Source organism: Macaca nemestrina, chromosome 10 (genome assembly GCF_043159975.1).
Source record: "Macaca nemestrina isolate mMacNem1 chromosome 10, mMacNem.hap1, whole genome shotgun sequence".
Lineage (NCBI taxonomy): Eukaryota > Metazoa > Chordata > Mammalia > Primates > Cercopithecidae > Macaca > Macaca nemestrina.
Genome location: NC_092134.1, coordinates 132,828,899 through 132,856,038, shown reverse-complemented (window position 1 = coordinate 132,856,038; position 27,140 = coordinate 132,828,899). Strand labels below are relative to the sequence as shown.

At 35.0% G+C, this 27,140-nt stretch overlaps 2 protein-coding genes across 7 annotated transcripts in view; one reads left to right on the top strand and one right to left on the bottom strand.

Annotated features, from left to right (window-relative positions):
- The window catches only part of LOC105499896 (ovostatin-like), a 163,849-nt gene that overhangs the window by 105,603 nt on the left and 31,106 nt on the right, over positions 1 to 27,140 (top strand). For 5 of the 6 annotated variants that reach the window (XM_071072231.1, XM_011772756.3, XM_011772758.2 and 2 more), the window contains 15 exons: positions 399 to 508; positions 9,010 to 9,168; positions 10,388 to 10,618; positions 12,257 to 12,286; positions 14,432 to 14,492; positions 15,241 to 15,386; positions 15,729 to 15,878; positions 16,583 to 16,753; positions 17,681 to 17,777; positions 21,580 to 21,676; positions 22,858 to 23,086; positions 24,644 to 24,770; positions 25,134 to 25,252; positions 25,769 to 25,820; positions 27,001 to 27,084. In XM_071072231.1, the coding sequence (XP_070928332.1) occupies positions 399 to 508; positions 9,010 to 9,168; positions 10,388 to 10,618; positions 12,257 to 12,286; positions 14,432 to 14,492; positions 15,241 to 15,386; positions 15,729 to 15,878; positions 16,583 to 16,753; positions 17,681 to 17,777; positions 21,580 to 21,676; positions 22,858 to 23,086; positions 24,644 to 24,770; positions 25,134 to 25,252; positions 25,769 to 25,820; positions 27,001 to 27,084 (1,863 nt within the window). The remainder of the gene's footprint in view (positions 1 to 398; positions 509 to 9,009; positions 9,169 to 10,387; positions 10,619 to 12,256; positions 12,287 to 14,431; positions 14,493 to 15,240; positions 15,387 to 15,728; positions 15,879 to 16,582; positions 16,754 to 17,680; positions 17,778 to 21,579; positions 21,677 to 22,857; positions 23,087 to 24,643; positions 24,771 to 25,133; positions 25,253 to 25,768; positions 25,821 to 27,000; positions 27,085 to 27,140) is intronic. The other variant, XM_071072228.1, reaches the window with a different exon arrangement.
- On the bottom strand, positions 5,705 to 5,933 carry LOC105499895 (ran-binding protein 6-like). Its single transcript, XM_071072234.1, has one exon. The coding sequence runs from the start codon at positions 5,931 to 5,933 to the stop codon at positions 5,727 to 5,729; it is 207 nt and encodes a 68-aa protein (XP_070928335.1). The 3' UTR covers positions 5,705 to 5,726.

The following is a 27,140-nucleotide window of genomic DNA, read 5'->3' as shown; positions in this document are numbered from 1 at the left end:
TTTGCTTCTTTAAGCATTACCATTTTTAATGATATACATATAATTCTTACTATTAATAAATTAAAGCATATGTTTTAGGCAAGCAGAGAGTAAAAGAAATGTTGTTAATTACTTAGGAATAATGAGAAATCAACATTTACCAATCCATCATGAAGGAATGGTAAGTGAATTGAGTATTTTATGAAAAGCAGTAACACCAGTTGGTAGAAGCATTTTGTGCCATCTTGATTAACTTTCTTTATAAAAGACATCTGAAGAAGAACCTATATATTAAAACTGCTTAGGAAAGGGAAGGGAAACTATTAGAAGGAATGGTGAGCTTTTGTGTTTTATTTTCGGAAACTCTGTTTGGCTGTTTTTGGAAGTGACATTTTCTCAATAATATCAATTGACTGCAGGTGTACAGCTTACAGGCTCCAAGTACGTATACATCGACTCATCAGTGGTGAAGATTAGTTTTGAGAATATGGATATGTCCTACAAACAGGGACTCCCTTATTTTGGTCAGGTAAGAGAATCAATCATTTTTTTACATACCGTATTCATTCATTCATTTGTTCCTTCATTTATCTATTAATCTTCCAACAGCTATTCCCTAAGAAATTACTACGTAGGAATCTCTGTGGTAAGCACTGTAGGGTGACCTACACTGTTGATTTTCACAGTTCTGTCCTGATGTATATGTTTTTTGTCAAGTTGTAACTGTTAATAGTATCCCACTTCACTCTCAAAATGTCCAAGTTTGGACAATAAATTATATGGTCTACATCAGTATTAGGAATAAAATGGTGATGTAGAGAGGCACTATTATCACTGCTTTTATGGAGTTGATAGTGTAACAGAGATAAACATTAAACAGATAATTTTATAAATAATTCTTTATTGTAGTTGTGATAGGTGCTATGTCAGTGAAATACTGACCATTTCACTACCCTGCATCAGGAATTGGCAAACCACGGCCTGTAGGCAAACCCAACAGAGGCCTGCCTTGTACAACCAGGGAACAATGAGTGGTTTTTAACATTTTTTAAAGATTATTTAAAAAAATAAAAAAAAATAAGAGACCAAGACCATGGTGCTTTACGAAAGAAGTTTGCTAAAATCTGGACTAAATGATCATGGAAAGTTTCCCTGAGGAAGTAATATTTAGGTTGACACAAGAACACTAAAAAAGAAATACAAAAGTGGGTAGCCTGGCTTACATCTTACAGAGCAGTAGTTCTCAAACTGGCATCAGTATCACCTAAAGGACTTGTTGAAACAAATTTCAGTAAAAGTCATTTAATGAACAAATTTAGATTGAAATACAGCTTTGGCAAATAGATACATTTGATACATGTTCACTTACTGAATAGTGGTGGATAATGTTACCATAATTTTTTCTAACCTTTCTCTTTGCTTTGTAATTTTTGCTTTATATATTTCCATGTTCTATTGCTAAATATATAAAACTGAGAAATATTATACATTCAAAGAATATAAAATTTTTTCTGAATATAAAATAATTTTATCTAGACTTGAGAATTCTACATTTCCTCCCTCTTATGTTGTTGTTACCCAAGATGATTTCTTGGCTTCCCATTTGTCTCCTGTATCTTTTCTGTGCTATTTAAAAGTATTTTCTGTGTAAAGAGCATTTTGTGTGAAAGTGTTATATTTTAGCTTCCTTTCTCAACTTAATCTTCTGAGGTTTTTGTTATTAGTTTGTTTGTTTTATTCGACTGCCAAAGATCTCCAAATTGAATATTAGAGATGATAGTAGACTTCCTGGTTGTATTTTGCATATTTTGGGGAATGCTTTTTAAAATTTAATCCATAAACCTACTAAGTAACTGTAGAATTTTGTGAGATATACTTTATCAAGTCAAAAAATTTTCCTTTTTTAGTTTACTAAGAATTTTCTATAACGTGTTAGTTTCTATATCTAGCTATTTCTTATTAAATTTAGGTTTTAAAATAGAGAGCATAAAAATATGTTCACTTATGATTTGAAAAAATAAATCTATCATAATTTATTTCCCCTTTTTTATTACTAGTTGTGCTTGTGTTTTTTTCCCATTAGATTTTGAATTTGTTAATTATCTTCATTTTTAATGTTGTTTTAATTGATTTTCATTTCATCATTTATTTTTATTATATTTTTTCTTCTACATCTTTTGGTTTTTTTTCCCTAGCATCTTGTTATAAATACTTATGTTAAACTTCCATGTTTTCAAATTTATACAATTTTCCCTAAATACTACTTTCCCCCTCACAGGTGTTTTTCTATACTATTTTTATTTTTTAAATTATGAAAAAATGCACATATCAAATTTACCATCTTAACAATTTTCAAGTTCAATTAAAATCATTTTCGATGATTTCATTATTTTTATTTTTATTTTTACCTAAGAATTACTTGAGTTTTAAGTTTTCTTCTCTACGATGTGTGATTATGGTGGAATATTTTTTTTAAAGTAATTTTTTATTTTGCAGTAACAGCTACAATTTATTGAGCACTTACTAGGTCTTAAACATTTGCTAAATACATATACAGTACTCACAATAGCCCCAGGAAATGATAGATGTTTTTAAGTTTTGGATCAATGATTAATCATTAGTTGAGTAGAAAGCTCTTTTCTACCCTACAATAAGCTAGACATTAAAGACTGACATTCCAATTAATATAATTAACCCTGAATGTATGGAACTGTTTTCTCATAATAATGCACATCTACTGCTAAATGACCACTCTCAAAGTTGCTTTCTTTTTCATGTTCAAAGAAAATTACATTTGCTTTCCTCTGACTTTTACAATAGAATGCTCTTCAGTGCTATTGTAGAATCTATTAGGAAATTCTTCAAAATATAAATCAATTTAAGCCCTATAATCAGAGCTTCTCTTTTTGTTGAACTGCTTTGCAGGGGGGAAATGGCATACATATACAAAATAATACTCCGCTGAAACATACAACACTGACTCCCAAGAATATTGATTACTTTACTATTTGTCAAACACTGTTACATGCTACCAATGTTAGATGAATCAGGACTCCATTTTCAGTGACTATGGTTCTTGGAGTCCTGGATAACTTAAAAAAATAGAGACCAGTCTGGCTAAGGAAATTTAAAAGTTCTCTAACTCTCAGTCGGACACCTTGGGAACTAGAATACGGGTATATCCCACCCAGTTCCCAGGAGTACATTATGAAAAAGTTTATATACATTCCACATCCTCTGCAATATCTCAAAACTCTCTTCTAGTTCCAGCATCCTCCCATCACCACAAATATCAAGAGTATTGATCAAGGAGGGACAAGCCTGCCACTATATCCTTCACTCACAATTCCAAAGATGTTTGTCCTGGAAATTCTGTCTTATTTTCATGAGCTCTTAGCATATTGTGATAGCCTGACATTTTCCCATCAAGTATACTGCTTGGCTAGCATCAATAATACTTCAAACACATAGCAACAATTTATGTACTTCACATCAACTAGGGGAAAGGTGACAAACATTGTAAGACAGCCTAAAGCAAAGGTTATCACCAAGGTCTGTGTTTAGGAGATAAAACATGCAAGATAAACAGAGGAAGAACATTGACTAATTCTGGGGAAACATGGGGAAGAACTATAAACAGCTTAGCAGAGAGAAAACAGTTCACTGATTCACTGATTTATAATAAAATCCATTCACAACACTTATTTGTAGTTACTTTTATGGTAGATAATATTCAAGTCATATTAAAGTGCTTCAAGCAAAATTTAGCAACTCCTGTAAGGCTTCCTGCTGCTCATCATCAAGTTGGGATACACATTCCAACCATAAATCTTCAGGAGTCTGTACCTGACGCATGACATCAGCTAGGCGTTTGGCACAGGGATCTTCATAGTTAATAGTCCCATTAATTTTTTTCTTCTGCAATTACTCTTGATTATTTTGGGAAGATTGGAATTACTTGGACCAATTACAACTGGGTGGTTACTTTCAATTAGGTTACAGAGGAAACTCAAAGTCTGAATAGCTTCCTCTTTATCTTCATGCAGTGGAAGCCATGATAACCAGTGTGGAAGACCTTCATCTACATTTACACAGTTAGGCTTAAACGTCAAAATCCTCCCTATTGCGAAGATACAGTTCTCTGTAGCAATGACATTTCTTTTGGTTTTGGAATTTGCACACTTAATAACTTTTACCAGCAGTGGAACAGCTTGTGAACATAAAGAACGATAATCATCTCCAACAAATTATGCCATGACACTCAGGCCATAAGCAGCAGCTTGCCTGACTTTGGAGTTGTTATCTCGCATATTTAGTAGCATTGGTCACTGAAAATATTCTATATTTTTAAATGAAGTTGGACTGCAGTGCTCTATGATGTCATCAAATGCGCAGAATCCACACTGTCTGTCTAGCCATGGCCTACTTGAACAAATTAGATTTACAATTCATGGAAGTCGTTGTTCAAATCATGGTAAAGTCTTTTCCTTTAAGTACTAAATAATGTGTGCAAGATATCTGATACTTTGGTCAGAATCTAAACATCAGATTCATCCTCATCTTACAGAGACATTTCAGCCTTTTGATCATAGTTTTCTTCCTGTCTTTTCACCTGTCGCAATTCTTGGTTTTTAAAGTGCCCTTCAAATTTTGCTCTCAGTATGCCTCCCAGTTCTTCCAAGTATTCATCATTAAAGCAACCATCTCCCATAACTTCAATGAACTTTGCAAAATAATTCATTATTTCTGAGAGCACGTATGTATCTGTTTCAGTACCAATAGCCTTGATTAAGGGGTTACATATGAATTGCCACATCTGTGCAAGATACTGTAGCCACAAATTCTTGCACCATTCCAGGAGAAAAGGCACGGACTCTGCTGCTGTCACTCGAATATTGTTGTGGAAATACATTTCAGTAAAGGAAGCATCAGCTTCACAACTTGTTCTGTATAGTCCACAAACCCTTCCCTTAACTCCTTAGCAGAGTAAACAAACCTCTGGCTAGCAGTTGCTTTTGCTTCAAGTCCTGAAGTTTTAATTCCAAAACGCTGTTGGTCTCCAAGATTTACATATTGCCAGCCATCATCATCACTCATATTCTCCACATCCTGTGTGTCTAAGAGAGCAATACCAGGTTTAGCTGAAGCAGTCTTAATAAGAGGCTCGATAACCAGTGGAAGGAACTGTTGAAAATCTTTTCCAAGAATCTGACACATTCTATCCCATGCTGAAACCATGTAAGAGGTCTGACGGCCATTATCTTCCATATTATTTAAGTCTGATTGTGTCTTCAACAACAGCTGCATCACATTTGATGCATCTTGCATAAATTTTTTCTTCCCAACAGCAAGACCAATATGGCCAATGCACTCAATAGTTTTCCTCTCAGAAGCTTGAGTTCCTTCTGAACAGCAAGCGCAACGATGTGCTTTAGTGAGGGCATGAATATATCATAACATGGGAAAAAATTTTCTTCGATTGTATCTGCAACCGATGCAATGGTTGCCCCAAGTTATTCCAGGGCCAACTTAGTTCCATTCTGAATCAACTCTTGAAGTTTAATCACCAAGATAGAATGTAGATTTTTCACCATACTGTCCAAATACAGAACTGGGAATGATTTGGGGCATCTTCAATAAAAATAGTAAGAGCAGAAGCTGCATGTGATTACACACGCTGATTACCTTGATTTTCCATGGTAGGTAACAGAGCTGTAACCACCATTTCATGAAATTTCTTTCGGAAATTAGGTGCAAAATCTGTAGCCATCTGTCCAAGTGTAGTACAGGCTGCAGCCCTCACCCTTGGATGAGGATCCTGGGATATTTTCGTAGATTTCCTCTTCTTGCCTCCCCACCATACAGCTTGGATTGATGAGGTTCTTCAGAAGCTGATAAAACTCTTGCTTTTCCGACAAGATCGCCGGCACCCCTGCAGACGTGATTGCCGCCATTATGCGCTATCAAAGCTACCACGACGGGGAAAGAACATAAGTAATTTTTAAATTGCAGACAACACATATATTAGCAAGAAAAATAACACTATAAATTCAAATACGAAGAACAATGAGCACCTCTCCCCTCTAATCCCTTCATTTCGTGAATACTTCCCCAGAAGCAACTACTTTCAGTCCCCTGTGTTTCCTATAAACCAGTAGAGAGGTTCAGAAGCTTGATCAGATTCAAGTTCATTTTTGGTGGGTACAGTAGGCAAGAATATAATATAGGTAGTGTCATGTACTTTTCACAGAAAGCACTCTTCCTCTCTTACTGAGATGTTAGCAGACATTGACAATAATTATTTAGATGCATTGTTTGTCTGACCCATTCTTTCTTAGCCTTGGCACAACGGAAATTTTGGGCCAGATAATACTTTGCTGTGCGGGCTACCCTGTGTATGGTTAGAGTTTAGCAACATCCCAGGTCTCTACCTACTAAACGGCTAGTAGCACCATCCCCTTCCTATTTGTGATAGCACAAAGTGTTTGCAGACATTGCCAAATGGTAAAATGTATTGGCTAATAAGTTAAAAAGTGATAAATTAGAATTTTGCCACTCTTAGAATAGTGACTCTCAATGAAGGGTTATTTGAGATGTTTTTAAAAAGATTACCTAAATCCTATTATCCCATCCAAAAAATTAGCAATAATCCCCTAAAATCTGCCAGTCAATCATGCTCCAGATTAACTCAGGGGTTTTATTTCTGTCTTCTCTAGCATAAGACGTGGTTGAGAGGTGTGTGTCTGTGTGTGTGTGTGTGTGTGTGTGTGTGTGAACTTAAGCCCTAGCCTAGTCATTAAGGCCCAGCTCCTTCCCATTCCCTCTCAAAGCTTTTTAACACTTCAAGGTATCGTATTATCCTATAATCAAGAACTCCAAGATATCTTTTCCTATAGAGAGCTGGGAAAGCCAGCTGAGGTTTGTAATAATTTATCAGAGTGGTAGGGGATAGGTGGTACCTACATGAATCAGGCATCCCCGTGGACAATGTAGTCTGTTATTAATATATTGTCATGCAGGCACAGTGTCCTGCCTGGACACACCCTCTTCATTAGCATTTGAAGGAATCAGTTCTTGAAAACTCTAAATATAAGAGCTCTTATTTCCTTGATCGTTTTAGGGAGACCAATGGCAGCTATAAACAGATGTGAGTCTCAAAGAATAAAATGTTTTAGTTCAAAACCATGGTTGTATAAAGTGGTATCTTTCGGATTTTTGGCCATTTCACAGTGGTGAATGTTCTGATCACTTCCAGGAGATGTGCCAGGAGAAACAAGTCATTCCTGTTCTACTTTTGGAAAAGGGATTGGTTTCCCTGTGATAGAGTGAGTCACTATAGTAGCTGCATTAGTGGAAATTAAAAATGGTTTATCTGGCCATGTGTTGTGTCATAAGGGTCATCAAACACGTGGCTCAGTATTACTAGGGAGCACTTTGGAAGGGTAAGCTTTATTGCCAGAATAGAGGTACTATCTGCTTTTTAAATATCCCCTACAAAGTTCAAGACTTCAGAGGCATGACTCCAAGAGTAACATATTTGAACATAGGAAGCTGGGCAAGGCAGAGAGCTAACAAGGGAATTCCTTTACAAGATAGAGTAGCAGCATCTGTGGATGGCTGAAATGATGCTGTTTAAAATTGCAGGACATATGACAAATACCTCTGCCACAAGAAACATCTGCTAATGAAGTGCTGCATGCCTGGCCCCAGCAGTTGATAATGGGCCTGGTGTCATCACTTGGGCACTATTTGGGTTTGGGGACAAAGAAAGAAAGGAAAGTGCCCAGAAATCATATGGCTTGTTCATCTTCCTGTGACGAGAAGGGACTCAAAGGATCTTTCTAGTCTAGGTGTACTAAAATTAGAGCGAAACTCTGTGTGATCCTAAAGGCAAGGTGTCATGTGTCTGTGGCCTATGGATTGCTGAGACAAGTTGAATTTTTCTTACAAGATCAAGCTATGAGATGAAACTACATTCAAAATCTGTGTAGATGGTGCAAATGAGGCATCGGTCTACAGATGCTGAGCAAGAAAAAAGGATTGTGTTTGCTTGGACCAGCAGGAAAATGATAAGTGGCAGAAATAAGATGAAAGGCTCAAAGCAGAAGTGGTTTTGCAGAAACTGACTGAGCTAAAAAAAGGATGTCTCAGACAGTTTTTGTCTGGCTATTGTGGCCTTAGATGTTGCTAAGAAGGTTGCCTTTAAAGGCTTCAAACTGGCATAGATACTGATGCAGGCATTGTATCTACTATATATAATACAATTTCAGAAGGGACTTTTTAAAGCAATCATTGCCTGTACTAGTAAGAGAATTAAAAAGAGATTTCTAGTGAATAACCATGGCCTATCAGAGCAGTCACTACAATGTTTTAGGGAGGATGATGCTAAATTTTGCATTTTAGAAAATTTGGTTTGATGCCAGTATAGAGAAAGAACAAGCAAAAGCAATACAGGAGAGAGAGACTAGAAAGAAAAAATAGAAGATGTATGAGGGATAAAAGATAAGAAATTGATATAAGGAATAGCAACAGGAACGAATGTGATCAGTTGGAAACAGAAAATGTTAAAAAGATACAATTGAAAATATTTTATCAACAATTGAAAATCATAGGAAAAAGAAAATAAGTCTAGGATGTCTCTAGATATTTGACTTTAGTAACTAAGTGAATGGTTGAGGTATTCACTGAGATAAATAAGAGAAAGAGAAAAAAGGGAAGTGTGGGCACAGTAATAAATCATTCCAATTTGAGGGTTTCTGTAGCATTTTTATTATAAAAAATATTCAGGGTAGTTAATGATATGGGCCTGAGTTTTCAGAGATCTTTGTGGGCAGGAGAAACAGAGTTTAGGCTCTTTAGTGTATTAATGGTGCATGTCGTACACTCAGCAGGAGTAGATGAGCCTCCCAGGAAGTGCATACACACCAGGGAGAGCGGGAGTCCCCATGATAGAACCTTGGCAAATGCCGTCAACATGGATTCCCAAATTTACTACCTGCTTCAGAAATGTATTTTCTTCCTCCTGTACAGATTAAATTGCTTAATCCAGACAACTCTCCGATCCCAAATGAAGTTGTCCAGTTGCATCTGAAGGACAACGTTGTGGGCAACTACACCACAGATGCAAATGGCATCGCTCAGTTTTTCTTGGACACATCTACGTTTACATACCCAAATATCACTTTGAAAGTAAGTTAAACCAAAGGCAAGTAAAACAAAAACAAACAAGCAAACAAAAACACTGCACTGGCTTGCTAAGGTTTAGGTCTATGCGAGATTATATTTATGGAACAGAAATGAAAAGATACATCTCGGTATGAATCTAGAGTACCGAAAATGGTTAAATATTAAGAATATAGACCTATGAAAAGCAGATTAAAAAATATTTTAAGAGTCCTGGGAAAAGGACGGATACCATACATATTAAATTGTATAAAGGAGAATTAGCTGAAAATAGGCAACGCTTCACTTTTATTACGGAAATAGAAAGAGAATTGTGTTTTTATAGAAGGAAATACTTGAGAAGTCCTGTAATGTATTACCTTGGAATAATGTAGAGAATTTCTCTGGATATATTCAAGAGAGAAGTAAACTACTATCTGTAATAATTATATATCAATCTTTCTTAGATATTTTTAAAGGACTCCTCAGACTTTTTGTGTTGAGAATGGTAAATTAGTATGGTCAGAGTAAACTCCTTGCTGTATTTCATAAAAACTTTCCCGTCCGGGCGCGGTGGCTCACGCCTGTAATCCCAGCACTTTTGGAGGCCAAGGCGGGCGGATCACGGGGTCAGGAGATTGAGACCATCCTGGCTAACACGGTGAAACCCTGTCTCTACTAAAGATACAAAAAATTAGCCGGGCGTGGTGTCGGGCACCTGTAGTCCCAGCTACTCGGGAGGCTGAGGCAGGAGAATGGCGTGAACCCGGGAGGCGGAGCTTGCAGTGAGCCAAGATCGCGCCACTGCACTCCAGCCTGGGCGACAGAGCGAGACTCTGTCTCCAAAAAAAAAAAAAAAAAAAAAAAATTTCCCATCTTTCAGCAAAACTTCATATTATGTTATCAGTAGCAAGGTAAACTTTTGCACTCACAGGTTCTTCATATTATAGTGAGGGAGATATAGTAATCTACATTCTAGCAAAAGTTAATTATAGTAAAGAATACAGTAAAATATTTCATGTAATATTATTTAATTAGGACTTGAATAGACTAAGTTGTAGAAACCATAGTGCTCGCTCTAGAGTATAACCAGAAAATGGGGAATTGGCTTAGACTTAAGGTAGAATGGCTATAAAATGTTCTTGTAGAGATAAAGCAGCATGACGATAAACCATCTTATCAAATACTCTTTCACTCATCCTTTCTCTTTATCCTAAAATACCCATAAATTTGATTTTTTGTCTAGGCAGCCTATAAGGCCAATGAAAATTGCAAGGCTCATGGCTGGGTGTTGCCTCAATACCCTCAGCCCCAGTACTTTGCATACCGATTTTACTCCAAGACTAACAGCTTCCTAAAGATTGTCCAAGAGATGGAAGAACTGAGATGCAACCAGCAGAAGAGGGTGCTAGTGCACTACATTCTCAATATGGAAGACTTTGAAGACAAAACCTACACAGCAAACTTCAATTATTTGGTATGAACTGAAAATATTCTTCCACAACCAAATTTGTTTCTTTTCTTTAAAACTTCTTTGAACCTAATGAAATCCCTGTACCTATATGCCACGAGGAAGCTCAAAGTAAACATAAATGATAAAACTTATATAACTGGTATCTCTTTTTAAGAAAGGAGGGAAAAGGCCATGCCACCACAACCCGTATGCACTCTGTCATTCTCAGGCCCTTTCTTCAGAGTTACCCATTTCTATTTGGACTTAGCTGGGATCAAATCTTAGTTCTGATACATACTAGCTTTGTGTTACTTTTTGAAAGTCACTTAAACCTCTAGTGAATGTTAATTTTTTGTAATATATTGTCTAATTTGGTAATATATTGTCTAATCATCAAGATAATTATTTAATAATACATATAAACCCTTTGCCCAACTTCTGGCACACAAAAGATATTAAATATTAGTTTGATTTTAATATATTGCTATTATGGAATATTTTACACTGTCTAAATGGATGCATGATACTTCACTGAGATTTATGAAGATGATGTAAAATTAATGAAACATGAATTAACTCAATCGGCCAACACTTATTAAATCTTTTTCATATTCCAGGTACTACATTAGCAATTGTAACAATAGAAAAAATAGAAAAAGTATAACTGGGGACAAAACATAAATTAGAATTACGTAAGTGTAACAAATGAAACATGTATGGCCGCTAAGGTGTTACAGAAAAATGAATGATGATTAACTCTAGCTAGAGTTTAGAACAGTGATTACCAGAGTGTATTTCCTAGAGTAGCAGTATCAGCACCACCTGGGAATAAGTTAGAAATTCTGGGAATTCAAGTGGCTGGGTGCGGTGGCTCACGCCTGTAATCCCAACACTTTGGGAGGCCGAGGTGGATGGATCACGAGGTCAGGAGATCGAGACCACCTTGGCTAACACGGTGAAACCCCGTCTCTACTAAAAAATACAAAAAGAAATTAGCCGGGCGTGGTGGCGGGCGCCTATAGTCCCAGCTACTCCGGAGGCTGAGGCAGGAGAATGGCGTGAACCTGTTAGGCGGAGCTTGCAGTGAGCCAAGATCGTGCCACTGCACTCCAGCCTGGGCGACAGAGCAAGACTCCATCTCCAAAATGAAAAAGAAAAGAAAAGAAAATTCTGGGAATAAGTTAGAAATCTTGTCCTCCAGGTGATTTTGAAGCACATTAAAATTTGACAACCACTAGTTTAGGAAAAAGATATATACCTATACGTTTACATTTATATGTATATACATATTTTTAAGGAAAAATACATAAAGAGAATATGCCTAAGTAGGGTTTTTTAGGATGAATAGGAGTTTTCTGGATGATTAGAGGATATGAGAAACACATTTAAGTTTATTTTAGGAAATAATATAACAGGTCAAAGATGTCTGAAGTGTATTATTCTGAGAACTAAAGGTGTTTGAGGCTATCTACATGAAGAGTGAAAGTAGTACCACGTGATTTCTCACATTTTTCAAACTTAGAATTCTGGAATAATCTTTTGATACTTCTTTTTTTCATGCTATTTACTGCATCACCAATTTCTATCACTTTTTCATTATATTATCTCTCGCATTTTTCTTTCCTTCATCATTTCCACAAACATTAAAATATTTCAAGCCAGCAAGGTATGGACACCAAACCATCAGAAAAGGTATGAATCCAAATTCCACTGAAGCCCTTGGCTAAGCCAAGCATGGCTCATTTAGACTGGAGGCAAAGTGGTGGGAGTGGGAGGAGCTGGTTGTGGAGGAGAGGTTCTAGGGAAGCAAGGAGGGGACTCTGGGGAGCTCAAAGAAGTGGCTCTTTATCAACTGGTACAGAAATTCTTCAACATGTCAACAATAATATTGCCATACTGGGGTGTGGGAAATACCAAGCATCCTTGGAGTGAGAAGCTAAACCTCTTAACTAGTTTTTATAAAGACACGCCCACATGCCCCTGACTTTTGCCGTCTTCTTTTCTGGCCACACCTCTGCTCGTCTTAATGTCCAATACTTCCCAATGCAGAGCTGAGCCATTTTGCAGATCAGTCCAGAGCTGAGCCATTTTGCAGGTCTGTGGTGTGAATTGATTTACTTGTTATCAGCTTCCCTCTTGAAATAGCTTAGGTTTGCCCCTCTCTGATCTGATAATTACTTGACTTCATTTCCATTTTAAATGAGTCTCCTAACAGCCTTTTTCTTCCTCGCTCCCTCGTACCTTCCTCCCTCCGTCTGGAAATCTAGAGTGTTTTTTTTCAAAAGCAATTAGGATTATTTCACTCTCCTAATCGAATACAGTTAATGACTGCCTATTTCTATTAAAACAAATACCAGACTCCTTTCTTTTGCCTGCAAGACTGTATCTGGTCTGCACCTGTGAAGCTCACCAGCTTCATTTTGCATCTTTCTACACTTCGGCCTTCTTCATTGCAGACACAGAGGGCTTTCATTTTCTTGGACAAGCCATGTGCTTTTCTGGCTCAGAAGCCTCCCACAGGTTTTTCCTTCTGCCCATAACAATCTTTGTTCCCATTTGCTACCACAGCTCCCAACCTGCCTGCACCTCATTTTCCGAGCTGATTCCTCCTCAGCATGCATCTCCTGGCTTAAATCAAACTGTCTAATCTCCTAGACAATTCAAGTCTTCTCCTACATATTCTTTCATAATAGGCTGGGTGGACTTTAATTCTGCCTAGCAGGGTGTACATCACAGAGAAAACCCCCAATATAATATTTTAGAATGAATGGATAGAGGCTGAATTAATTTGATTCTCAGGCTTTCAATAATTAATTTGATACTCAGGCTTTTAAGCTTTTTTCTTAATTGTGTGGCCTGACAAATATCAGTGCCTCTGTGTGCCTCCAGTTTACTCATCTGTTACAACAGCTGTCTTTCTGTTTTGAGAAGTCAATGAGTTAATATAGCCAACAGTGCTAAGACCTCTCAGGCTCATTAAACTTTCAGCTTTATGCCTCTTTGCAAATGTTCTAGTTCCCAAAACGATATCTTCCAGCTAGTTGAGGCTTAGTTCTTTTTTTATGAACTAATAACCCAAACTTGGCACTTCAGAGATTTAAAGCAATTTTAATATTCAGTGAAATATTAAACGGACCAGGAGTACCAACTCCAGCAATTTCAAGCTGCAAGATCTTATGGAAGCTTTAAATTATCTGCAAGTCTCCGCCTCTTTTAACATAATATTCTAAAATTGTAATTTAAAAATTCAAGGAATTTGTACTAGATTTCAAGTCTCCAGCCTTTGCACTTTAGAGATCATAATAAAAGTCTGCTGATGCAAATTTGCACACAGTTGCTGATAAAGGTGAAGTGAGAGAAGCTTTTTTCTGGAGCACCCCCAACTTGCTACTTTATTTTCTTTTCTTTAAATTTTGGGTGGAGATGGATGAACAGGCCTTGCTTATACCTTGCATATCAAACACCCCTTTCAGAAAACCAAACAAAGCACTGGGAGCCTCTTAATGCTTTGTATAACTTTGTTTCACTAAAGTAAATAAATTTAGATGTAATTCAGCATTTACAAATATGAATAAAAAGTTGTTTCATTGGTCTTAGAAAACGGTTTTGGAATGTGGAACATTAAATTGCTTTATAGCAAGTTTATCTGTGACTCCTAAATTCTCTTGAATGTAGCTATTAGAGCCATATGCTTGCTTACTGGTAACCTGAGTTTACTAGTAAACATGTCAATAGTATTGCTCAGACAAGAAAAGGAGGTAAATCACATTCGTTTATAATTAAATGAAATTTCGTTTCCGTTCTCTAAACTTTATCATTATATTTTCATTTTCCTAGGTGATTTCAAAAGGTGTAATCGTTCTTCATGGGCAACAGAAAATTGAGATCAATGAAAATGGTGAGGCCTCTAATTTTAGCATATAATTTAATACAAATAGAATGCTTTAACTGGGATATATTTTACATTTTTCTTTAAAAGTCACAGTCCTCGCATTTTAGGATTGTTTATTTACTGCCCCCCAAACTACCCTTGGGGACTATATAAAGACATGTAAGTAGGCACAATGCCAAATGAAAAATAATTACTTAATTAATAGTTAATTAATTATATTAATTATATATAATTATATTAATTATATATTATATATTTATATAATTATATAAATATTTATAAATATAATTTATATAATTTATATTAATATATAATTATATTATTATATATAAATATATAATTAATATATAATTATATTAACTATTAATATATTGTTAATTATATTCCAAACTATATTGTTAATTATATTCCAAACACTACTATAATGCAAAAGGGTCATTGGTCCTTCCCTTTCTCTTTCAAGAAAGACAGGTAAGTATTTTTACATTCAAACAAGAAGGGATTTTTTAAAAGAAACAAAAGTAGACTGAAGTTTGAAAGGTAATAAGAAATGTTCAACTATTTCTTTCTTTTATAATTTATGGAATAGGCTGTGAACCCCTCCTAGAAATGCTTTATAAATTAAATTTGGTGGGTCGGGGCAGTCTCTTTGGCAGTGGGTAGGATGGCTAGAAATTCAGTGGAGGATTTCTGCAAGATGACAGTTAACTATCTCACCAAAGCACTTTTTCGGTTTGAAATTTTCTTTTCACAGGGAGGAAGGGCATATTTTCCATTTCTATAGACGTTAGCCCTGAGTTAGCGCCCTCAGTAGATATGCTTGTCTATAGCTTGCATCCTGGAGGAGAAATGGTCACTGACAGCACCCAGTTCCAAATTGAGAAATGCTTCAAACATCAGGTGGGTGACAAAAATTATTCTTTTTTAATTTTGGGGAAAACCAAGGAGAACTTAAGAGAGTGTTGGGTTTAAACTCCCAATTTTTCATAGACTTGCAAAATGAAAAATAAAAGAAAGTTATGGAGAAGTTAATATGTTGGATGATTGAAGAGTAGCAGGATTGTAGCATTCACTGTCGATGTTGTTCCTGTTTTTCTAAATTATGGATATTATTAGGTGGGTAAAGCACAGAAAGCCCTTTTAACTTATGTGTGTTTTAAAAAAAATGAAGAATAGTCTAAAAGATGATTCTTCTCATATGGCTTGCCTTCCTTTTGCCCTTTTGTTTATTTTCATTTTCAGGTCAACTTAAATTTTTCTAAAGAAAAAAGTTTACCAGGATCCAATGTCAATCTTCAAGTCTCGGCTGCTTCAAACTCTCTCTGTGCTCTTTGGGCTGTAGACCAGAGTGTACTGCTGCTAAGGAGTTATGGTCAGCTGTCAGCACAGAGTGTGAGTAATTAAAACCACCTTTGTTTACCGCCAACGGTATAGTTTCAGGTCTTTACCTTTGGATAAAAACAGGTTACCTTAAATAAACTAGAGGAGAAAGAAATTGCCCAGAGTTCCAGGAATAAAAAATATTTTAGGTTAGAAATCATGTAAAATGATCCTACTCCAATTATACTAATTCTCTTTCGGAAAAAGTGAGCAGCACTTTACAAAATAAATAACAGTTGCTAAATGTCTACTGTTTGACACTTGCTCTACTGAGTATTCCCATAATCTGTTATTTAATTTTATTCTTATATTAATCAACCCTATAGAACTAATGCAGTATTCCCATTTTGATTAATGTCTAATCTTAGGCTCAGGGAGATTTAGTAAATTAACCAAGAATGTTCTCTAACAATGTCCTTGAATGAGTCCTCAAAGAGTATTGAGCGGTGCCTTTATCTGGAATGTATTAAAATCCGTGTACTTTTTGTTAGTTTTAATGTGATTTAGCCAGCAATTATTTAACTGATTAAATAGTATTTCAAAGTTTTGACAGATCTAAGATCCTATACTTTCTCAATATGTGTGTATTTGGTATAGGTCTGATGATATATACATAGGATATTCATAGGATTATATAGGTTATTTATATACTACTTGTGGGGAAAAATGAATTGTTTTCTATAAAAAAATACAGTTTATTTTCTTCTACCATCTAGGTGTATAGTCAGCTATATTCCAGGGAACTACATGGCTATTATTTCAGAGGACTTAACTTAGAAGATGGCCTTAAAGTGCCATGTCTTAAAGATGAACATATCCTTTACAATGGAATTTATTATACACCTGCATGGGCTGACTTTGGAAAAGATGCCTATGACCTTGTGAAGGTAAGACAACTATGTCTTAAAACGGTGAATATACGTGACAATATGTAAATAAATAGAAATATTCATGGTGTGGGTTTTTAATCTCAGAATTATTAGAGTACAAATTTACAATTAGTACTAATGTCTGAAAAACAATATCTCAAAGAATGTTATAATAGCAAAAAGACCTGATAAAGTTATTATTATATTATAGTTATAATTATATAATAGTTATATTATAAAGTTATAATGGTTACTTTATATAGTTATAATAAATTATTATGAAGTCAATATATTTTTTAAAGTTGTATTAATATAATTTTATTTAAAAATTATTATAAAGTTATAAGGTTATTATATGTTATAATAAGGTAAAGTTATAATAAGATTATTGTAACTTCACTATAAAACTATAATATTTTAAATAAATAATAATATTGTAATATTAGAAAAAGAACTAATATGTGAGGGAATTATCAGCTTTCCTGACATAATGTTATGCACATTATATACTGGTGTCTAATATAAATCCCCATTTTGCTCCTACATCTACCCACAAATTCAATTTCTACTATTTCAAAGTATTGTACTATAATTAAAGTGTATATAAGTGACATACTGTCCCTAGTTCAATAAAAATGCCAAATTCAAAGCAGTGAAAGTATAGTGGGGTAAGATATGAGATGTCTTTTTTTGTCCTCTCTTATTTAAAGGTTTTCATCAACAACTCTTGATTAGGAAAACAGAGCAAAAGCCATTAGAATTAGAGAAACTAAGGAACTCAAAGACATGAAATTTAGGAAATGTCAGTGAAGTATCTCTAAATATATGACAATTAGAGATGGAGAAATAAATAAGTGGAAATTGAAAATATATGTAGAACAAAAAACCAGTTCAAACTGCTAGTCTAGGCTGTTATGTGACCTAAAATTGATTTTATCTTAAAAGGCAATGGGATTAAAGATTTTTACCAACTCTCACCTCCGGAAACCAGTATTGTGCAAGGACTCTAACCATCTTGACTATACTGATTACATATCCTTAGGTAAGTCACAGTATAATGTGAAGGACAGGTGGCAGGTTATAATCTCTTAATGCTTTTAAACTGATTGGGAAAAGAGGGGAGGTGATTATTTTCTTTTGCTTTGTCTTTTAATTCATTTAATGTGTCTATCACATCGGAAGTTAGAAATACAGTGAGAATAATGCAAGTAAATCTTTATACTCATGAAATTTACATTGAATTTGGGATGCAGACAATGTACAAATGACTACATATTGTCATTTGTATATTTCTTGTGTTGCTATAAAGAAATTCTTGAGGCTGGATAATTTATAAAGAAAATAGGGGCCAGATGCAGTGGCTCACGCCTGTAATCCCAGCACTTTGGGAGGCTGAGGCAGGCAGATCACCTGCGGTCAGGAGTTTGAGACCACCCTGGCTAACATGGTGAAACCCCATTTCTACTAAAGATACAAAAAATTAGCCAGGAGTGGTGGTGTGCGCCTGTAATCCCAGCTACTTGGGAGGCTGAGGCAGGAGAATCGCTTGAACCCAGGAGGCAGAGGTTGCAGTGAGCTGAGATTGTGCCATTGCACTCCAGCTTGGGTAACAAAAGCAAAACTCCATTTCAAAAAAAAGAAAGAAATAAAGAAAATAGGTTTAATTGGCTCATGGCTTTGCAGGCTGTACAGGGAACATGGTTCTGGTATCTGCTCGGTTTCTGGGCAGGCCTCAGAAAATGTACAGTCACGGTGAAAGACAAGGGGGAGCAAATGTCTCCCGTGGCCAGTATGGGGGCAAGAAGAGGAGAGGTGTCACACCCTTTTCAACAATCAGATCTCACAAGAAGCCACTCACTATTGCAAGAACAGCACCAAGCAACGCAGGATCTGCCCCCATGACCCAAACACTTCCTGTCAGGCCCCACCTCCGACGTTGGGGATACCATTTCAACATGAGATTTGAGGGGACAAATATTCAAACTATATCAATGGCATAATTTCAGATGGTAATAAGTGCTCTGATAGTTAATCTTTCCTGAATTGTTGCTACATCTAGGCATTTTACAAATGTCAATCCATGTATTCATCACAGTCTATAGATTAGAAGCTATTATCTGCAATTTGTCAATGAGAAAAATGAAGCTTAGGCAGGTTAAGTAACTCGTCCAGTGTAACAGATGCTAAATAACAGACATGGGCTTATAATCCAGACGTTCTGATCCCAAAGTCCATGTTTCTCTATTGTGAGTTACTATCTCTCAAAGAACTACTGTATGGAAAATAAAACAAGTTAAAGGAAAAGAGCAGAACATCAGGATGCTATTTTAAATAAGATAGTCAGAGAAAACCTCTATGAAGAAGTGACCTTCAATCAGAAACCTGATCACAGACTGTGCAGAAAAGTCCAGTAATATTTAAAAATAGGCAAAAAATATAAAGACATGATACAAAAAGGGGGAACCAAATAGATAAGAAGGATATGGAGAAATATTTAACTTCACTAATAATCAGAAAAAAATTTAAATGAACATCAAGAAGTCAGTTAACACATCTGATAATGGTGAAAAGAAAGAAAATTCAAATGGTAATTGTTATTCAAACAAGACAAATGGGAGCGCTGTATGTACTATTGGTGGGATTATAAAGTGGTACAGACATTGTGTGGGGTCTGGTAGTACTCAAATTAACAGGCATGCACCTTCAAACACAGCAATTAAACTTCTTGGCATAAACATTCAAACATAGCAATTAAACTTCTTAGCATAAACACCAAGGCCTACAACTCACGTCCATACGACGAGATGCACGCTATGTAATATTTGGTGCATTGTTGGGTGTACTAGCATGGAATGGAGACAACCTAGGTGACCATAACTAAACGGATGGATTAAGTAATATGTGGTAAATACAGGCTATAGAATATCGGGAAGCACTAAGAAATAACATAAGTAAATTTTAAGAATGAAGTTTGAAGTGGGAAAAGTAAACATAGTAATATCTAAATTATAAAATTATTTACATGAGTTTAAAATAAACATACTAAGCAAAATTACATATTGATGAAAAATTTGTACAGATCCAGGATATATACAAAATACATTAGAGTGCTAGAAAATGGAGGGAAGGGATGCTTCAGGAAGAGGGCAGCAAATAATATTTAAATATTTGTGTATTGTATGTATTATATATTTGTATATATAATATATTAAATTTTTATATATTATGTATTATATAAAATATATTTTATTATATATTTTATATTTGTATATGTTATATATTTATTATATAAAAATATTTTATATAATATATTTTAAATAAGTAATATATAATGTGTATTAGACATTTGTTTATCGATAAATATGAAGATAGGTGAAAAATAGGAAAAATAAATCAACACAGATCATAGTCTGTATACAAGGTTATTCCTAAAACCAGCAAACAACTAATAGCTTTAGCTAGCACTGATTTGCAGTAGTCCTGAACAAATCCAATAGGCCAATATTAAGTGCTGAAACTATGCAGCCCAGTTGTGATTGAGACCAGAAATATACCATTATACCTCTACACATGCATGGGGGCTGGAATTGTGGAATGGCTGCAGGCCTACAGCCAAAACTGGAAATAAAGAATCATAAAGCTGTTGCAATTTGAAGTTTACCCATGCACCTTCTATTGAATAAGTTTTCACATTGAAGTCTTATAGACCTCTAAGCAATATTTATACTTTGAAAGACTATGAAAGATGGCACACAAACAGTAACCCAAGGAATTTACATAGGAGGCTAAACAGGAAACTGAATAATAAGAAAAATAATTTAAAATGAGCATTGTGTTATTAAGATATTCAGATGAAGTGGGAATTAGTGGTAGAGGTCAAAGAGAAAATTTATTTTATTTTATTTTACTTATTTATTTATTTATTTATTTATTTTTGAGATGGAGTCTTGCTCTGTCGCCCAGGCTGGAGTGCAATGGTGCAATCTCGGCTCACTGCAAGCTCTGCTCCCAGGTTCATGCCATTCTCCTGCCTCAGCCTCCCCAGTAGCTGGGACTACAGGCACCCGCCACCACGCCCGGCTAATTTTTTGTATTTTTAGTAGAGATGGGGTTTCACTGTGTTAGCCAGGATGGTCTTGACCTTCTGACCTCGTGATCCGCCCGTCTCAGCCTCCCAAAGTGCTGGGATTACAGGTGTGAGCCACCACGCCCGGCCTATTTTTAATCTTTTAATTATTTTATAGGGTAGTGTATTTTCATATTACTCATGTAATGTATTTTTAGGTACAATATAACAAAATATCACTGATAGATTATTTCAGGGATGAATAATTTATAATATCTTAATTTTTAATAAACATCTGTGAAATATTCATATATTATTCACCAAACATAAGACATACCTAAATAGACAAAGTTTTGTTGAAGTTTATTATGAAGATTGAATGAGTTTATATATGTAAAAGGCATTTTTGATCATGACTGAGAAATAGCAGTAATTTCTCAGTCATCAGTAGTAAATGATGGCTACTATTATTACTAAATCTTGTCCTCAAAACATAATGCTAAGAAGTTAAATCTGACTTTTTAGATATGAAATAACTAATTATTTTTTATGTTGCTTTGCCTTTCTTCAGATAAAATTTTACTTTTTTATTTTAAAGTTTTATTTTAGTTTTAATTGATAGATAACTGTATATATTTATGAGGTATACTGTGATGTTTCAATACATTTAAGTACTGTGTAATGATCACATCATTAGTTAGCATTTCCATTAGTTCAAAAACTTATCATTTTTTTGTGGTGATAACATTCTTACAGATATTTCTTTATATTCAATCAGAGGCTTATACAGGTTCAGACCTCAAGAGTGAATTTCATGGTGAAACTCTGAGAAAATCATTTCCTGAAACTTGGGTTTGGAATCTTATTACAACTGAGTGAGTATTTTTAATTGCATTTTTCTTCATTTAATTTTTCTTTTTATCTGAACGAAAGACAACATTCATATTTGCCAGCCTTACGGAAATAAACATGTCCCCAAGACTGAAAACTAAGAGTGTGTCAAAAATTCTGCAGAGCCTGTGATAGGATTCTAACTTCTCTTTTTTCTTCCTTTCACTTTCTCCTTTTATTTTTTCCTTATTTCTTTTTCTTACTGTATTATGTTTTATCACTTTTTTTTATAAGAACTTGGATGTTGTTGGAAGGAAAGTTGTACGGGAGACTATAAAGCACACTGAAATTTTTGTTGTATGACATAATGAACATAATACTCAACAAATACATATGGAGGTAAGGGAGAAAGGAGAAAGAGGAGAAAAGAAAATGTAAAAGAGGAAGAAAAAAGGAAATAATAAACGGAAGGAAGAAGAGGAGGAAAGGAGGTTGGAAAAAAATAAATTTCTAAGGTGCCATAAAAATTTCAAGTATAAGGCTAATGTGCACACTTTAAACTTAAAAACCGTATTATATGGCTCATGTTTTATACTTATCAGTAAAGTGGGATAAATGTGATAGCAACAACTTATAAGTAAACTAAAGTTAAACAAATTGCCAATTTAGATATTCTGAGTAAATTAAATGAGTCATTAATTCATGTCTCCTGTTCAAACATTTCCAAATATTTTGGTGCTAAAGACCACTCATAGTGTCTACTGATAACGAAAGACAGAAATGCACAGAGATGAAAGTATCTTTCTCAGTGTTTTATAAGAAAGTAAAAGATTAATGCCCATATGGAGTATTTTAATGGTTCATAATTGTTCAGTGTTTATAAGAAAATACGTAGTATCATAAAATTTAAAATAGAATTAAAAGATGAGCTCTCACAATTAAGAAACAGTAGAGTCAAAGATGACTCAAAGGTAAGGAAAGCTAATGCACTGGACACAAAAGCTTAATGTTAAGCTTCTTTACAGATAAGGTATGATATGGAGCAAAACAGAGGAAGAATGGGATAAAAAAAAAAAGAGAGAATTTGCCTATTGTAGTTTAGCAGACCATTGAACCATCAAAGGAGGAAATGTAGAGCTCCAAGGAAGTGGAATGATCCAATTATACATGCGTTATACCGTGACAGCTTCTCTCTGAATCTGTATGCTCTCTCTTCTTTTATTAGCTCCTCAGGTGCAGCCAACCTTAGGCTTACTGTTCCAGATACAATTACACAATGGAAGGCCAGTGGATTCTGCATGAATGACAAAGCTGGATTTGGCCTCTCCCCAACTGTCTCCATGACAGCTTTTCAGCCCTTCTTTGTGGATCTCACTTTGCCCTATTCGGTGGTTCGAGGAGAAGCATTCACTCTGAAGGCCAATGTCTTCAACTATCTCAAGAGCTGTATTCAGGTACCAGCTCTTCTTAGTAAAATAGCAAGTTCTTCCCTATGTAAATTATCTTCAAATATCAGTTGCCTGATGATCAGAACTTGGTAAGAACTTGTCTTTCCTTCCTAAGTTTTTAAAAAACATTAACAAGCTCTACCAACCGCTCAATGTGTGATTTAGATGTCTAAATTATTATATCTAGGTGGCTGGCCGAACATAAAAGAACTTAAGCTCTATGGTGTATGCTACTTTTTATTACTGTGTGTGAGGGGAGAGTGGGTGGAAATGATTGAAGAGATCCCTAGAACTTTTGATTCTTCAACTATTCAATAATTTTATGTGTAAGACCCTTTTGAAGCCAAAGGACTTGTGAATAATTACGCTATTATCAGATTAGATTTTAAGTTTGTTTACCTTTGGGATACATGAGGATATGCAAAATACACGACAGCTTAGGGGTTTCATAGGCTCTTGAGAACTGACCAATAGCTATGGAAAAAAACCCCAGCAATTTCACAATAGATAAAACACACACACCATTTCTATGTGGGTTTATATCTTGGTTTTTACACTGTCTAGTTCTGTTGCTTTGAACAAGGTACTGATCTCCATCAGCCTCAGTATATCTGGTGTAAAATGCTGTTAGTAATACATATTTGGCTGCGTCCTTATGAGAATTGAATGAGATAATATAAACCACAAGCCTTACACAATACACTGCAAATAATAGGCATTCACATTTGCTTCCCATCTCTTTAACTTTTACCAAAATAACAAACTTCAACTAGATCTATAATAATAATGTGGCCTTTGTTTTTTGCATTAGCTCATCTCTTTCAATGGTTTGCAATATGGTATGATCCCCAAACCCAACCTTTTGTTGACATCCAATTATTTGGTGAACACCAGTAGAGAATAGTGACAAAATGACATGTCCAAAGTGCCAGGTAACAAACCTAATCAACAGATTTTACTTTAAGTGATACTGTTTACTTAAAAAAAAAAAAAAATCAAGCAGGTCGAACTATTCAGTTTGTTAGGAAGCTATTTTTTAGGAAAAAATATAAGTACATTTTTTTCATATTCAGGAAAGTGTGTTTTTGCTTCCTTGTTAGTAAAGTTTTTATTTCTGAGCCTGAGTTGTGATGCAGTCTTCTAGATGCTTTGTATCTGCTATTTGCCATAGCACACATGGCTGTGAACTGTAGATGACAATGTCCTCAATTTACAGAAAAGAAAAAGAAAACAGACTCCCAAGAGCTTATGATAACTTGGTCAACCCAAATTGGCCAAAACATCTGCTTATTCCGCTGCAGTTCTGTGAAGTAATGCATTATTATATAAGACCTAAATACTGGTTTTTCAGAGTAATTAGTCACTAAGTGCCAAAGGTCAAATTATAACTCTGTTGTAAGACTTTGAAGGTCTTGTGGTTTGGGAACCATTCTTTCCACAGCAGAAAATATGAAAGGTGGGGAACTTCCTTTCTAACTTCTCAGACTTGTGTGACTATGCTATGTTTATGTATGGAAAAGATTAAATACTTTTTCTCTATCTTTCTTTATTGGGCCCTCACAGGTTAATACTGTACTGAAAGCATCTAGTGTTTACCAAGCCAGACTTCTCTCAACTGAACATGAAAATATTTGTATATGTGGCAATGAGAAAAAATCCTTTACTTGGCTGGTTACCCCCCAAACACTGGGTAAGATTTACAGTTATTATATGTTTTCACATCCCTTTGTAAATCCCCCTAAGAGCTCATGTTAGACTCTTTGTCTATGATAGGCAATTTACCCATTACTTACCAGCACCGCTTATCCATTCTTCCATTCCTTATGATGGTATTCTCTTTCACAACCCAAGACCAGTATGCCTGAGGACAGGGGTGGGGAGTTGGAATCAAGTCTTGACTTCAAGAGTGTTTATTTTCCAGGTCATATTTTATTCTCTCCCCTGTCAAATTTCAATTATTTTAACAATTTACCTCAACATAGAGTTCAAAATGATTTCTGCCTCCTTATATCTTCATTCAAATAACTGCCATTTACATTTTATGCCACTTAAGGTACAGTCAACCTCACTGTCACTGCTGAAACCCTGCAAAATAGTGGCTGCGGGAATGGGTCATCTACAGCTCCAGACATTGGCTGGAGGGATACACTGATCAAACCCTTGCTGGTAGAGGTATGACTTCGAAGTAAAACTTTTGGGCCTTGAGGAAAACAATCTGTGTGTATTTCAAAGATTTATCTCCATTAAGAAGCATAAAGTATAGCTTTCAGAACCCATGGAAAGAGGAGTGAACCACTTATCCAAAGATAAAACACAGTATTTCAATCAAATATTTGGAAAAGAAGGCCAGAGGTACACATCTCATCCACTTATGCAAAGAATATTTAAAGTCAACTGTATAATAGTCTTGCAATAGAGGGAAAGAATTTTGAAGCTTGAAGGATCTTTATGAAAATCCTTGATTTTCATTTTGGTAACACAGCTTATTGTATAGCATGCAAAATCAAATGGGTCATCTCCGCATTATCTTGGGCTTAATAATTCATAGATGCACTATCTGGAATAAATTTTGAAGGTGATTTGTTCTATTTAGGCATTATTATTAATTTATGAATAAGCTGAATATTCAGAATATTGTTGATTATGAAATTAATCATGACTACTTTCTTTTCTTCTTCCAACAATTAGCCTGAAGGTATTGAAAAGGAGATGACACAGGGCTCACTTATTTGTACAAATGGCAAGTAGATATCTTTACATGTTTTTGCTGACATGGCAATATTGAATGAAACTTTTATTTGTCTTTGTTTTAGAATGAAGGGTTTTATTATTTATCTTCTCAGAACATGGCTACTGGGAAAGATTAAATTACTTTCAAGTAATAAAACTTAATAATTTCCCAAGCCAAAGCAAATTTTAAACTTTTAGTTCTTCCTTATTGACTGTTCCCTAGTTCAGAAATTCAAGTATCCGTGACTTTAACCCTTATCTCTACCATTTAATTTCTACCCATCAAAGCCTTAATTTTGTCATTAAAAATAGTAACTATGACTCTAAAAGTTCTGTCCAAAGCACCCAACCAGAGAAGAATTTTCTCTACCTAATGTATGTCATTTATTTTATCCTCCCACCTCTGAACCAAATTCTGACAAGTCTTTTTTTCTGATTACCACATCTTCTGAAGTCCATTACCTATCTGGGCTTTGTCTCACATCTATTGCTTAAAAATATTTGTTTCCAACACTGCAACAATTAATTGCCCTATAAATAGTACCAGACTGCAACTGGATTTCTTTCTATTATCTAATTTATTTTGCTTTTGCCACCATTTATTTGTTTGTTTGAATGTTAGAAATATTAGAGGCCCCTGGAGTTAATAGTAGCCAGAGATCTCATTTTATATTCCAATATTTTGTCACCTTAAGGAGCATACACAGGTAGTGGAGTATTTTTAATACCAGTATGAAAATTATGTTCAACCCAATTCAAAAAGCGTGGGTTCAGATTCAGTGTTTTATCACTTACAATTAGGAGATGTTCCAAATTTATTTTCTTTTGGCCTAAGCATACTCTTCTATACCAAGGCAGGAAAAACATCTAGTCTATTCATCCTATAAGTTGTTTTGTGAAAATCCAATTAAATCATAGGTGCAAAAGTAAATTGGAATGTACTCACCAAAGTTAAGGTTTCATTATATGTTAAATTGTAACTGATTGTGAAGAGTTTATGTGAATATGATTAGTTATAATTATAGGAATCTCTTTGGCCTTTTTTCTGATTATTTCAGAGTTGGGAATAGTCAATAAGTAGACATTAAGTGATTTAACAATCAAGAAGATAACTTATATTCAAAGTCAAATCATGGTTTTTAAAATAAATGAGAGATCTGAATTAATAATTTCACTTTACTGTTTCCTAGGATCCACAGTATCTCAACCAGTAGTGCTAACTTTACCAGATAATCTTGTAAAAGATTCACCTAGAGCTTATTGGTCTGTCCTTGGTAAGTCTGCAAAGCACTATAATTACACAGGCTTGGAAAGAAGAGAAAAATTATAC

Excerpts from the sequence above, each read along its gene's own strand:
- LOC105499895 (XM_071072234.1), bottom strand. The coding sequence starts at position 5,933 with ATGGCGGCAATCACGTCTGCAGGGGTGCCGGCGATCTTGTCGGAAAAG.